Consider the following 14,031-nt stretch of genomic DNA (forward strand, 5'->3'; position numbering starts at 1 on the left):
TTTGATAATCTAAACATCTGCACATCTCCAAAGCTTTGAATTTAATTCCCAGATGTGTAGTACGTGAATGCTATATGAGTTGAAAGGTTTGACAAAATGCTGCTAGAAATTTTGCAAGTTGTAGCCTGCTGTTCTAGTTAACCTTACTTAAACTTTAGACTTCTATGTAAGGAAATGACACTTTTTGAAGGGTGAAAGAATGTTTAGACGTTGCTCATTCTAATTTTTTGAAAGTAATTTAGAAAACACTATATGCTTTACTTTGGAAATTTTCCAGTCTTTTCATCTTTAGACCTGTAAAAATCATGTGTGTTGTACTGTGGCAGTGAGACTGAATTCTAGAGACTGGCAAAGACATGCAAACCATCTCCTGCTAGATGATTTGAGGGAGAAAGAGAATGTTTGGAGGTTTTCTATTAGGTAGTTTTTGTGCTACAAGTATATAATTTTGGCTGTATGTCTGCTGTATGTCTCACAAAACATACAAGTATATATTAATAAAGATCTAAAGCAGGTGTTAGTCTTGTCATACTATAGCCAGGCAGCAGGCTATTTGACGAAGACATTAACATAGTAAGATTGTACATTAAGACCTTTTTCTGAGCTACAAATTATCAGATTGGAGCTGGAAGAGCATTATGACAGGTCTTTTTATTGAAAGATCATCCAATAAAGAATTCAATCTACTGAAATAAGCTGAATTAAAATTAATATTTCAAAACTCACCCCTTCTGTTTTTTTGGTTTGGGTTGGGTTTTTTTTAATACTTGGGTAATTGGATGTGGTTTTCAAAGGGAAAGGAATGAGGGGGTTTTTTCAGTAAATTGTATCTGTATGGTTTTTTCAATTGTTTTGTGTTTTGGAGGCCTTCACAGCTGACTAGTCATATTTAAAAATTAAAATGAAAGTATTAATAGGAATAAATGTATTAAAACTGGTTCTGCGGAAGAATAGCAGGACTGTAATGAGCAGGTTTAGCATCAATGAATAGTTCCGAATTTTTAAAGCCAAGAAGATCCCTTACACTGAATGGAAAAATGATTGACTACTGTTAACAAAACTGTGGAAACCCATGTAATTTTTTTGCAGAGGTTTCACACCTTTTTGCATGAGAGACAATCAGTATCCAAACGATTTCTTCGGTTTTAATCCCATAATAAAAATTCAGTGCAATAAAGCTATTTGAAAGAATGCAATTATTTGAAAATGTTTGTGTTTGAGATTTTTATTTTATTTTGTGTTCTAGGGTGAACGTGGCTTTGCGGGTAGTAAAGGTGAAGAAGGTGAAAAGGTAAATTATTCTGTCCATGTTATTTATTTTTTTGGTTTAACAATTTGATATATGGCCAACCAAGTTGAGCTTCATTTGGAAGGTCTTCCTTAACTCTTTCATGAATAAAATTCTTGGTTTTGCTATGTAAATGATTCCTGAAATGCTTAAGAACAAGGAGGGTTTTGTGCGTGTTAATCAGTGTCATCAGTGCTTCTTTCAGAAATGCTTTTTTTTAAAGAAAAGATTTAATAATGAAGCCTAGCAGAACCAAACCCACTGGACTTCAGTAGTGTTTACTGTTATCTTATTTCTATGGTAACTAGTAAGTGTATATTTGTAGAGTATGAAATGTATGATGAGATGATGTGTAGGTATTTATAGTACTTAATTATTGCTTTTATACATTACAAATGCACTTTTGTAGAAACTTATTGCGTTGATCGTAACTACTAAATGTTTTACACACTTCTTTCCTAAGAACTTAAGTTTGCTGCCATAGCAAAATCTTAACATTTGCTACAGCGTAACTGACCACCAATTTAAAAGGGTTAATTTTCATTTATATGCTTCTGTGTACCTATGCAGTAGTTAACATGAATTTTGTCTCCTGTACGCATCTGACTCAGAGTGAATTGACTTCACGGCCAGTGGCCAAGCTGAATGCAGGTGCATTTATCTCGTCCTCAGACTGGAAGTTCAGTCCCTTTGCCTGATGGACTGGCGTGTTGCCCTAAGGACATTCTTAGTCTCCCGACAGCTATAAAACATTTCTGAGTGTAAATTCCAGGAGCAGCCTTTCCTTGTTCTTCACCAGTGGGTATCGGAAATGGAGCTTGAAGCAGTTTGTCCTAATTGCAGATGCTCTGCACTGGCCAGAAATAGTTTGAAAGCATGTGCATTAAAATGTGAACTAAACTGGCCCTGTGGAAGGCTGTCTTGGCTGACAGAATGCCAGCTTGGGTTGCTCTAGGTGATGCAACCTAATCTTATGTGGCTTCAGACAAGGAGGTCTTCACAGGTCATCAAAGGCAAGTCTGTGTTGAGGGACAAGTGGAAGGAAGAGCCTGTTCTTAGCCTGCCTAGTGGGAATTAAAGTAATAGTGGTGATAGTTTATGGTTGAAACTTCAGCTCCTAACCATGTTACTTCCTGGTTACTGCTTTTTCACTAGTTTTGGCTGATTTGGCTTAGGCAACCTGGATTAAGAGTCTTCTCTTGCATCATAGATAGTTTCTCTGTGCTTTAGCTCACTGTCTGAAAAAGGTGCAGAAAAACATCTCTGCTGAATTTATATAACATAAAGATGAAGACCGACAGGTATTGCTATTCTGTCAGTATTTGGATTGAAGAAAATGGGGAGTAGGTGGCAGCTTCTGAATTTAAAAAAGTGCAATGTATTTGTGAGTTAGGCTGCTTTGGACATGGGTACATTCACTCGCCCACCACACCTCTTCAGAAGTGTCAGTCAGCTTCCTAGTGTTCATATTTTAAAGAAAGCATGTTATGGTTTAACAGAACTTAAGCAGATTTAAAATTGCAGAGGTTTTTTTAGAAGGAAGTATTCCAGTAACCAGGAAGGAAGAAGTATCAGAAGTAAAAATCAGCATCCATAGCAACTAACATTTATAATGTGAAGATTCAGCCTCCAAAAAAAAAAAAAAAAAGCACTTGTTAGGCTTGAGTGTTTCTAACTCCCCCGACAGATCTTATTTCCTCAGTAGCATCATTATTCATCAGTTCTGAAGGGCTTGTGGATTTTTTTAATTTTTTTTTCCAAAATTGCTCTGCAGCTGTGCTGTGCTTTCCTCAAATTTTATGAATAAATTGTGTTTGGACATAGGCACATGGTTCCAGCTGCTGCTGCCACTCTCTTTGCTTGATTTCCCTTCTTTTAAAGCAGAGATAAAATGACTCAATCACTGATAGTCATATTTTTCTTATGTGGAAGCTGAGTCAGCACGTTTAGACCATTTTTTTTCTTTCTGTCTTGTAACTTCAGAAGTTAGTTAAAAGATTCCATTTAAAAGTATTTCCAGTGTAGCTATTAACAATGGATTCAGCTGTCCTTCAAATAAAAGGAAATACCCAAATGGAAGGATCTTTATTTACCAATGATCACTCAAAAATAATTTGGGACAGTCTCATCAGAAGCTGCACATCATGATTTGTGAGGAAAGAGTGTGTTTTAAGATTATGGGAAGTAGGTCTCGGCCTGGGCTTTAGTAGTTACTCAGTTTAGCCTTAGTTCAAGTAATTATGGAAGAACAACGCCAAGTTTCCAGTTACTGAACTCCAGTGTTAAAAATGTATCAACACCTTTGCATTTTAACATAGCATCACAAAATAAAATAGTTGTAGTAATTGGTGCATAACAAGCATGATTAAAAAGCCTGGAACTTAAAATTTGATTTTTCCTAATACAAAAAATTCTGCCTTATCTTGCATATTAAGGAACAAGATAGTGTGTGCACACTCTGTTTTGCAAATCCCCTAGAGTGGGACACAGCTGCCTAAATGTGGGATATTTGCCATTCCAAACTGTCTGCAGAAGTATGTTAAAATGAACAATATTTTTGTTTTGGTGACCATATCATTCCATAGGATTGAATACTTGAAACCAGCTCAGCCTGATACCCTCAGTTCACCAAATCCAACTAGTTGACTTTGGCTTTTATTGTACTACATTCTGCTTTGGCAGAGCAAGTGCTGGGGGTGTCAGGGAGACATCGGCAACTGAGGCGAAAGTGAGTGATCGTATGTAAGTTAAAGACACAGGAGTCATCTATAATTTAAACTATTGAGGAAAATTCTTTTAGGCTGTTTAAAGGTTTCTTTGCTACACTTAGTTCTCCTTGAGGAATCCAGAAGCCTTGTTCTGCATTCCGCCTTTTTTTTTGTTTTGGTTGAACTTGGTTCTCTCTTATAGAAGCCTGTAGTGGTAAGGGAAGCTGCAGACTGTGTGTGCAGGTGTTATGCTGCAAGTTTTCCCTCCGTGGGAAATATACTTTTATTGTAAATTTGGTTTAATTCTCCCTTGTATTCTATTTTCTTTGTGTTACTTAGATAATGATGTTGTCTTATATGATAGTCTTATAGCTGCAACAGAAACATTGGTCTACCTTTCTATAGCATGACTGAAAAAGTATATGTTGAGAGTGGTTTTAATTGGTTTGCTGCCAGGAAGGCAGACTATATTGTTTGGATCTATCCTCGTTCTGATACTGTTCAGAATTGTCATATTACAGTATGGAATAGAAAGTATGAGTATTACACTTTATGATGATAGGAAGTCAGGAGGGACTGCTAATAACTAGAAGAAAGCTTTAAAATCCAGAATGTTCTTGGCAAATCAGAGATGTAGCCTGAAAAAAATAGGATCCAACACAGAAGGAACAAGTGCAAGGAACTACCTGTAGGGGAGAACAGATCTGAGCTGCGAAAAACCAAATCAAATAGTATCTACTCAGAAATTAAAATCTGAGGATTATTTGGATCAGAAGCTGGATCCAGGTAAATGAAGTCAGGCAGTTGCAAATGAAAGACTCTTACTAAGATGTTTTAAATTGGAATATTGTCTGCAATGCTAATTAAAGCCCTGTGCTATTTGGTATTGGTAAGGCTTCAACTTAAAGGATTTTGAAAGGAGAGTACTGAGAATGACTGGTGCTCAGGAACACATAACCGTTGAGGAAGGATTGCATGAATGAAGATTACTTAGTGTAGAGTCAGCTGAAAAGAAATATGTAAACAGTCTTCGAATTCATAACACTGCTGCGAAGAGGAAGGGAATGGTATATTTGCTGTGTCCATAGTGCATGCAAAGCAATGGGCTGAAAGTGCAGCAAGGAAGATGCTGTGTAGCCATTAGGAAAGGGGTTTTAATTTTAACACTGTTGTTTATTATGGAAGTAATTTCCTCTTCCTGTGGTCTGCACTTTTTATCCCACTTACAGAAAAGGAAATAAACTAAACAAAGGCTTGCTTCATGAAAATACAAGAGATCAAATTATCTTAAATTATTTTATCATTTTCTGTTAATAGCATCAAAATTATGCAAGGTATCACACTGATTTCTAATTGGATAAGCACAGAGAATAGCAAGACAGTTTCTTTTTCGACGTATATCCTGGTTTGTTTTTAATGCCCAGTTAATACTTTTCTGTGATAGGACAGTAAAGCTCTGGAACACATTGCCCAAAGTGGTTTTGCAGCCTCTTTTCCTTGATGTTTTCAAGACCAGCCCTGAGCAACCTGGCCTGACCCCATAGCTGAACCCTGCTTTGAGCAGGAGGTTGGACTAGAGACCTCCTGAGGTCACATCCAGCCTCAATTATTGTATGATTTTAGGAATAGTGAACACGAATGGGATATTTTTCTGATTTGGCACAGCTGTTCTCATTATAAATCCACATTAAAAAGTAGAACAATAAAAAGTGATAATGGTTTGGGGGATTTTCTTCAACTATTGGTATGGGTGGGATGTGAATGTACATTTAATTTACAGTATGTACTAATATTGTTCACCAGAATATGTTATAGGGAGATTTTTTAAGATGCGTATATAACATCACATCTGGGGGTAACCATTGCTCTTGCTTAAATATCCAATCACCTGTGGGCTGATGCTGTCACCCTCACAGAAGCTGTCGTGGAACACTTGTTTGAGTAGCATTGTACATGATTGCTTGGACGATGGGGTGTGTATGCCTTCTCTGGGATGTTTTTAGCTTAGGTTTGCTGAAACTCTATGAAACACTTTATTTTCCAATACAAATAGTTACAAATTAAATTGTTCAGCATAACTGAAATCTAAAGGTGTCTTCAAAATTTGTAAAGTACCAAAAAAAGGAGAATCTTAAAATTTATTAGTATGAAAATTGCCATGCAGCTGTTGGGTTGTCTGATCGCAGCTCCATTCATCTGAGCTGTCGCAATTCCCATAGCTGAAGTTCTGTCCCTGCATCTTCTAAATACAGTTTTATTTACAAGGTGAATCCTCTGGTTTTATTTTTACAGCCTTCTATGTATTGCTGGTTTCTTCTTTCTTTTTCCTTTTTTTTTTTTTTGACTGCTTTCTTCCAGTGTCCCAATGTAAAGCAATTACTTTCTGAAAAATAAAATCAGTGTAAGTCTTTGACAATTCAGCGTATGAAGAAGAGCCAGGCACTGAAATCAGTTACACATAAAATAAAACCTGCCTTTCTGATCAGCTTGTGGTCGGAGTTTCTGAGACAAAGTTCTAACAATTAGAGATCTCTGATCCTGGTTTTGATACCTCTGGGAAATACTATACATACAAAATGGTAAAAAAGTAATAAAATATGGAATAGGTTGATACAGAGGAGTACACGTAGAGAATTTCTGTATAATGCACCAACAAGAACTTGAGCCATATAGAAATTGCAGTGCAGTAAAGTTAAATGTGTTCCTGCTTTGAGCATGTCACAAGCCTCCAAGTTGGAACAAAAAGCACAGAACCCCCAAAACAACAGATTTTAAAGGCAGGGGAAACCCTGATAACAAAAGAGTCCACAAAATGGTCCTCCATTCTAACAACAAAGTTAGAAGCACCAGGTTTTCTTAAAATATATGCTTAAAGCTATCTCACAAAATTTGGTGCATAATTCAATGACTGTCAGTTTACTCTAAATGGAGAAAGCCAAAGACCACCAAACAAAAACAAAGGGCAGATTCTTAGCTCAAGCAGCACTTGGTTTCATTTGCTTAAATGCAGCTGTTGCGGGGGAGATAAGTTACCTAGTTATACCTCATCACTAGCAACTCAAAAAAAAAATTAATGTCAGAAATCTCAATACCCAATTATAAATGTTGTGTCTGTCTCGGGTAACCCTTGCCTCTCCAGCAGTCATCTTCTATACTGAAATTTGTAGCTGCTTAATTTGCTGAGGCAAGATGTTTAAGTGCTTCAGTTCAGATGAATGGCCACATACAATGTTTAGAGCCTGGCAGCTGTTATAAGCTTAACCAAGAAATAGACTTTGAGTTAGGCCTGAGATCTTGAAACCTACAGAGGTTGAAATCTTATTTTTTATTATTTATTTTGATGCTTGAAGTACGTGCATCGCTTGGGAGTTGGAATTGGCCCAAAGGCTGTTAGTTTATCAGACAAATAACCTCTGAGATGCCCTTTTCCTTTGTTAAATCTGTAATTCATTCTCTTTTATCTCCTGGCTCTTGCTTTCTTTGGTCATTCCAGCTAGTACTCTTTACCCAGGTCCCCCATTTTTCTGTCGTCTTGTCTAATTTCTTGGTTAGAATATGTATTTGCTGTAGTATACTTCACAGATACGGTTCTTTCTGTAATTGAGATAGAAAACTGAGAATTCAGTTTTGTGGGACACATGGAACGTGAACACCATATAAACTTCATTATAATTTGACAGCATGTGTGGAGCAGATCTATATTTTATTTGGAATAGTGGTGATAGAAAAGCCAACACATTTACATGTTAGTTATAGCTGAGCAAATGTGACTGGATTATCACTAGTAGATAATAGTGATTTCACAGAGCTGGGAAGACTAAATTCCTTGCCTTGCTTAGCTGCTTCAAAATACTAGTATAAAATCCCTGTTTCTGTTTTAAGTCAGAGAGGCAAGTAAGATATGGTGTTATATAGACTAAATCCCAGTATGGAAGACTTAGAAGTTGTGAGCGATAGAGTAGGAGGATGGCTGTGCTCTGGAGAGGGACGACTCAGCTGCAGTTTTCCGTGACTGGTTGCTTTCCTTTATAAAGCATACTGCCCTCTCATCTCACGCTTGAAATAGAGGATTTGAAAAGTGGATGTCATTGGAGCTGAGCTATGTAGCAGTGTATGTCCTGTGATATGCACTTGTAAACACTTGATCTTTGGTGAAGTTATTATTTTACTGTAATTCTTTGATATTTTTCAGTAAAATGGTATAAATAAAGTTACATGTATTTGACTAAGGGAAACCAAGAGTAAAAGCATAGTGATAGTCATTCATTATTTCTAGTTTCATCCTTTTATCTTTACTTTCTGTATGTTTTGATTGTGCTTTTGCCTGTGTATATATGTGAGAAGAGAGAAGGAATCTGGGGCTTGTCCAGCCTAAATGTAGAAAAAATTGTCATCTGCTTCATTTTCTTCTGAATGCAGGATGTTCTTTGTATATATTTACTATTTTGTGAAGTATAATTTGAATTATCCCAGGAAATAGGGCTTCCTCTATTTCCTTTAGAAGAAAATTCCTAATAGATCTTAGTGTCAAGAAGATTTCCTGGAGGTTCAACATTTTCTACTTCATCCTATCACACCTAATAAAATACTCCTCTGTCTATCTTCCATCCATTCAGAACATGCAAGGCTGTAAACTTCCAGTGTGTACCCAGGTGTAGTCTTTTATTTCACAGTCTTCAATATGCTTTTGTTAAATAAGCATAAGTAAATGAAGAAGGAATCACCTTTCCTTTCTAAGATGCTAGTTGAAGTTAGTCATTATTTAGTCTTTCTAATATTTTGATGTCTGTACCATAAATCTCAGTGATGAAATCAGTCCACATAAAACAGCTCAAGTACTGAGGAAGCTTCCAATCTACTTGAAAAATAGAAGCTGTTACTCATGGATAGAAGACAGTCGTGAACCTCAAAGGTCTATAATTAAAAATAATAAAAAATGACAATTAAGAGAAGCAGTTAGTACCCCTCCTGTGTATTAGTACAGCACTTCTGTTTGTCAACTGTATGTTCTGCTAGAAATGCTTCAATCCAAACAAAATATTAGAAGATTAAATTCAGTAAGCTGCAAATCTTGATATGACCGTGGCCGCTGCATTTAGAGACCTGTGAGTCTGAATGTTTTTTGGACTAATGGAAGAACTTGCATTTTGCATTATACACTAAGGGTCAAATTCCCTAGTTTGCTTGGATGGTGGCCAAGTCAGTGCCACTGTGCTGAAAATGTGGCTCCTTACCTTTGCTAACCATCAATACAGATACTTTATTGGGGCAGGGGGAAGATTTTCTGAAGTCCATTAGATCCTATTTTATGCAGTCAAGACTGGGTGCTTTACCAGCTGGATGTAGATATGAACTGAGTTTTTTCATATTTGTCCCCTAATGCTATATAGGGAAGTATTAGAGTTTTCTCTTTCTCATCTTGTAACTATTTAGTCACCTGTTAGCACCTTTTAAGCTTTGGGGTTGGAAGGAATGTTTTTCTTTGCTTTGCTTGTACAATTGTTCTGCTCTGACACTGTGGATAGCATTTTAGAAGTTTTTTCATGAAGTCATATGAGGTTAAACATCATTTACAAGATAGCCATCTCAATGAATAGGCATACAAGTATTTCTATTTGATAGAATTTTTTTATGACCAAGTAGATCATATACAATCACAAAGAGAGACACCTGTACACAGATATTCTAGGGGAAAAGGAAAAGCCTATTGTTAATTCTACAAGAAGTCTCTACCTGTAATACAAGCAGTCACATTGGCATTTATCCTAGTAAGCTGAACATTACCAGGGCTTATCCTGTAGTTCTGTGGTATTTGGCGTTATCTGGCCATCTTCATACTGTTTAACTCTCTTGCCCTTTGAAACAGACTTAATCAAAACTATCTGTTGAGAATAGTCCCTAGCCTATGCTAACTTTTGAACTGTGCCTGGGAATTATATGGGGAAATGCTAATTAGACTCATTGAAATGTCTGCAAAAGACCTTCAGAGCTGGGGTCTATCACTTTAATGAAATAGATGACCAAGTTCCAGGTCCCAAGTTGTATCATTGTTTAATTCACTTACACGTGCCCATTTGGTCGGATTAAAGGTTCATCAGGCTCAGCATCCTGCTTCTAATGATAGCCCAAAGTGGTGCCCAGGGAAAAGCGTAAGGGCAAAGTAAGCAAGTAGACTGCTTTTCCCCATGTACTCTTCCAGCCTCCAATTATTTGAGACTGTGATCTCAGCCAAATGTGTTTTCAGTGAATTTAGTAGCCTTCAGTGGACTTGCCTCCCATTAGTGAGTGCAGCTTTCCCTTGAATTCATGTAAACTTTGAGCATCTGCAATATCCTGTGGTAAGGAATTATGCTGTTTATCTTTGTGTTTGAAGAACCACTTCCTTTTGTTTATTTGGAACCTGCTTCCTCTTAATTTTGTGTCCCCTACTTCTTCTGTTGGAAGATTCTTATTCTCCTTTTCAGTATCAATCAAGAATCAATAAGCATGTATCACACATTCCTGAGCTGTCTCTTCCAAATTGAAGAATACCAGCTTACTTAGTATCTACTACTGTGAAAACTGCTCTGTATTTGGTCGTCCTTACCCCCTGCCTCTGGATGTTTTTGAGTTCTGTTGCAGTGTTTAAAGATGGTAGAGGCAAGAACTTTAGCATATAAAATATCATAGTGGCTTGCTTTGTTTCTTTCTCTATGCCTTCCTACTATCTCCTTTTTTACCCTCTCTTTAGCTTTGTGTGACCTCAAGATCTCACTTTTGGTCCTTTTGAGCTGACCATTACCAGTCATTGCATTTAGAAAGTTGTGATGGTGTTCACAGACGTTATGGCTACATATGGGACATAAGGATTTTACCGTCTTCCTCATTTTAGATATTCCTACACCGAACTTCATTTGTCCTTTTGCCATGTCATTTCATCTCTCATGCCCGTATTCAGTTTGTCACAGTTCATCCTCATCTGTTTTATCCTGTATAATTTGGTATCATCACCAGATTTAGTCATGTGCCTCAAAATGGTTTTCTTTGTGAGGTTTGAGTGTAAACAATTCATGTCTTGCTGAGAACAAGATTAGTGGAGGAGGGAAGTGACTTTGCCAATACGTAAATGCTGGTGTGAACTCTCAAGCTCTTTCTGCCTTGGATTAGAAATATAATATTTCACAGGTGCATTTTTTTTCACGTTAGAAAGGTATCTTTTTCAGTCTGACTTCTCTCCACCAAGATTTGGTGTAATCTGGAGATCTGAAAATGGCCATTTGCACATACTGAGCACAATTTACTTCAGTCCACAAAGCTCTCCAAATTCCAATTGCTCCCACAGCATAGGAAGCCTCTTGCATGGTAGGCCCAGATGTGGAGCTCTGGGCAAGAAAGCACACACTCTGTGCTCTGCAGAGACAGCCAAGCCTGTTCTGAATGAGCGACCTGGGGTATGCAACTTCATTAGCGGGCACTCTGTTGAGATGTAAGGTTTAATAGCATGAGCAGAGTGCCAGGTCATTTGGATGTACTGTTTCCAGTAATGATTACTTCTGTGCCACCTTGGAGATTTCTGCAAAGACATATCCAGAGTTGGATGACCGGGTGTCATTACAGCTGTGGATGCCTAGGAAAGATGTACTTGTTTGGAAACACCTAAGGCTGTAAACCTGTTGAACGGTAATTTTGACAAATGGTAATTACTTTAAAATTAATGTAACAATTTTTATCTATAAGGAGTGCTGCACTTCTAGCATCTGAGAAAATATTCTGGAGGAGCTAAGAAATTTCCGCTGGCAGTGGTAGAGAGCACAGCATCATCCTCTCTCTACATAGACATGTTGAGGTCCCAGTTTGCATTTAACAACTCCGAGAGTTGTGTAGCACCAGTGGGGTGAATGCTGGGGCTTGGGTCAGGGCACCTGGGTACAGGAGAGAGGGTAGAGATGGGCATGGCCCTTGAGTGGGCTGCTTGGGGAAAAGAAGAAGAATGAGTGGCATATGTACGTGTATTTCTGAGAGATGGAAGAGACTGAGAGTAATTCAGAAGCCAGAGTGGAATACATCAGTACTGGTGTGGGAATAAAACCAAGATTTCTAGTGTGTCCTAGCTCTTCCATCTGACTGCACTGCCTTCCAGAAGGTGTGTGGTCTGGATGTCATCTGTAAGTAGTAAATCTTACTCCTTTTTGGAGTCAAAAGTAGAATACAGAATTTCTGGTTTCCTTGCTTTTTGTTAGGCTGGCTAGTGAATTGTTTGTATTCTGTGATGAGTGGAAGGTGTCCCATGCTCAGCCTGTGCTTTTTGTTCACCAGAAGAGAGGGGTCATCCTCTGCTGCAGCTACCTAGTCTTTTAGCTCAAGTGATGAAGCTTATTGCTGTGAATTGAAATATTTTCTTTTCTGACTCTACAGACGATCTTTGGTGAAAGGCCTTATAATTCATTATGACAGATGATTTTTTTGTTGTTTACCATTTAATAATCTGAACAGACTGAACTTAAAGAAGATGATTGCTGAGTCAAAAGATAAGAAATGGCAGAATAGAATTCATTTGCAAACTAAATGTGACCTCAATTGGATTAGAGAGAGGCCTGGAAATAGCCCATCATATGAGTGTTCCCACAAGATAGTCTCAGAGAAATAGGCCTGACTGAAGTTCAACATCCAGTCTTTTTTTTTTTTTAAACTTATTTTCTTATCACTGTTTCTGGATTTTTTTTTTTGTCTGCTTGCTATTTTTGTTACTTATTCTTGATTATCTGTGTCTTCTCTCTTCTCTTTTTTCTGGCTCATAACTTATTTTTCCTGCTGTGCAGACACCCACTCATGCACATATTTGTCCATTCTCTTTCCCTATTTTACTTTTCCAAAAATCTCTTTACATTTCACTAATACCTTTGCGTAATATCTTTGAGGAAAGAGTTGTCTTTAACTGGAAGTGCTGTGAGAAGCATTGTAGGTAGAGTGTACCATAACATGAGTACTTCAGCTCCTTACAGATCTCATGGGTTCTGGATAACTTCAGGTAGTATCATTGATCTGGTCTTATAGTTAGCCAGGACTAAAAATTAAAGTAGTTTCATATGGCTGTAATTCTCAGTATTTTCTGACAGTGTAGTCCAGGTGGGATATTTTTTTCTTGATCCCAGATCTGGTGACAGGTTTAACTTTGAGTGTATTTCCTTGACTTCCAGGTGAAAGTGGACATTTACACTGATACGCTCATATGTTTACATACATATTTATGTGTAGTAGAATAAGTCATCCCCTTCTAGGAAATATGATACAATCATGAAAATATTTAGTAACATACCAAGTAATAGATTTCTAAATTAAATCACTTCTGACTTAATTCTTTTGATTTACTGCAGTGCAGTTATTAAAGGAAAGCTTTTGTTACCAAGAACTTTAAGCCAGAAAGGAGGCTCTGGAGGAAGAAGGCATTACAGCAATAGAGAGTAAGCACAACTGAATCCTTGCTGGCAGGTGCAATGTATTACTTTAACATAGCGAACTGAATAGAGCTCCTGACATGTGAGTCTCCTTTTTTTCAAACAGGAGGCAGTTCTTGGGAGCTGCTGAGCAAAGATATGCTGTAAGACAGAGCTGGCAGGGTTCCACAGCAGGGAGGCCATCAGTACACTGCAGCTGCTACTATCAGTGAGATTATGTTGTATGCACTGTTGCAGAGGATTATTCTTTATGAAAAAGAGAGTACTGACAGGTATCTAATGAGAAGAGGCAATAGGATAATCTAATAAAACAGTATTGATGCTGCAATATTAGAAAACACCATTTAGCATAAATTGCAATTATGCTTATGCAGCCTTGTAGTTTCTGTAGTTTAGCCTCACATTGTGAGACCTTTTTAAAAATTCTTTTATGTGATATTTCTGAAATAGGCATGAATGCGAGGAAGTAAATTTGCAGATGAAATACATGTGCAAGTCAATGGACTCCCTAAACGGGCTCTTGCAATTTTGAGAGTTGTTTGCAATTAGGATAAGGATCAGAATTCATGAGCAGTGTGTGATGAAAGAAGAAACAACAAAA

At 37.5% G+C, this 14,031-nt stretch overlaps 1 protein-coding gene across 2 annotated transcripts in view; it reads left to right on the plus strand.

The window, feature by feature from the left end:
• COL19A1 (collagen type XIX alpha 1 chain) overlaps positions 1-14,031 on the plus strand; it is a 204,397-nt gene that overhangs the window by 73,079 nt on the left and 117,287 nt on the right. For both annotated transcript variants that reach the window (XM_075046427.1, XM_075046428.1), the window contains one exon: positions 1,247-1,291. In XM_075046427.1, coding sequence (XP_074902528.1) covers positions 1,247-1,291 — 45 coding nt within the window. The remainder of the gene's footprint in view (positions 1-1,246; positions 1,292-14,031) is intronic.

This window comes from Buteo buteo, chromosome 15 (genome assembly GCF_964188355.1).
Source record: "Buteo buteo chromosome 15, bButBut1.hap1.1, whole genome shotgun sequence".
In the NCBI taxonomy this organism is placed as follows: Eukaryota; Metazoa; Chordata; class Aves; order Accipitriformes; family Accipitridae; genus Buteo; species Buteo buteo.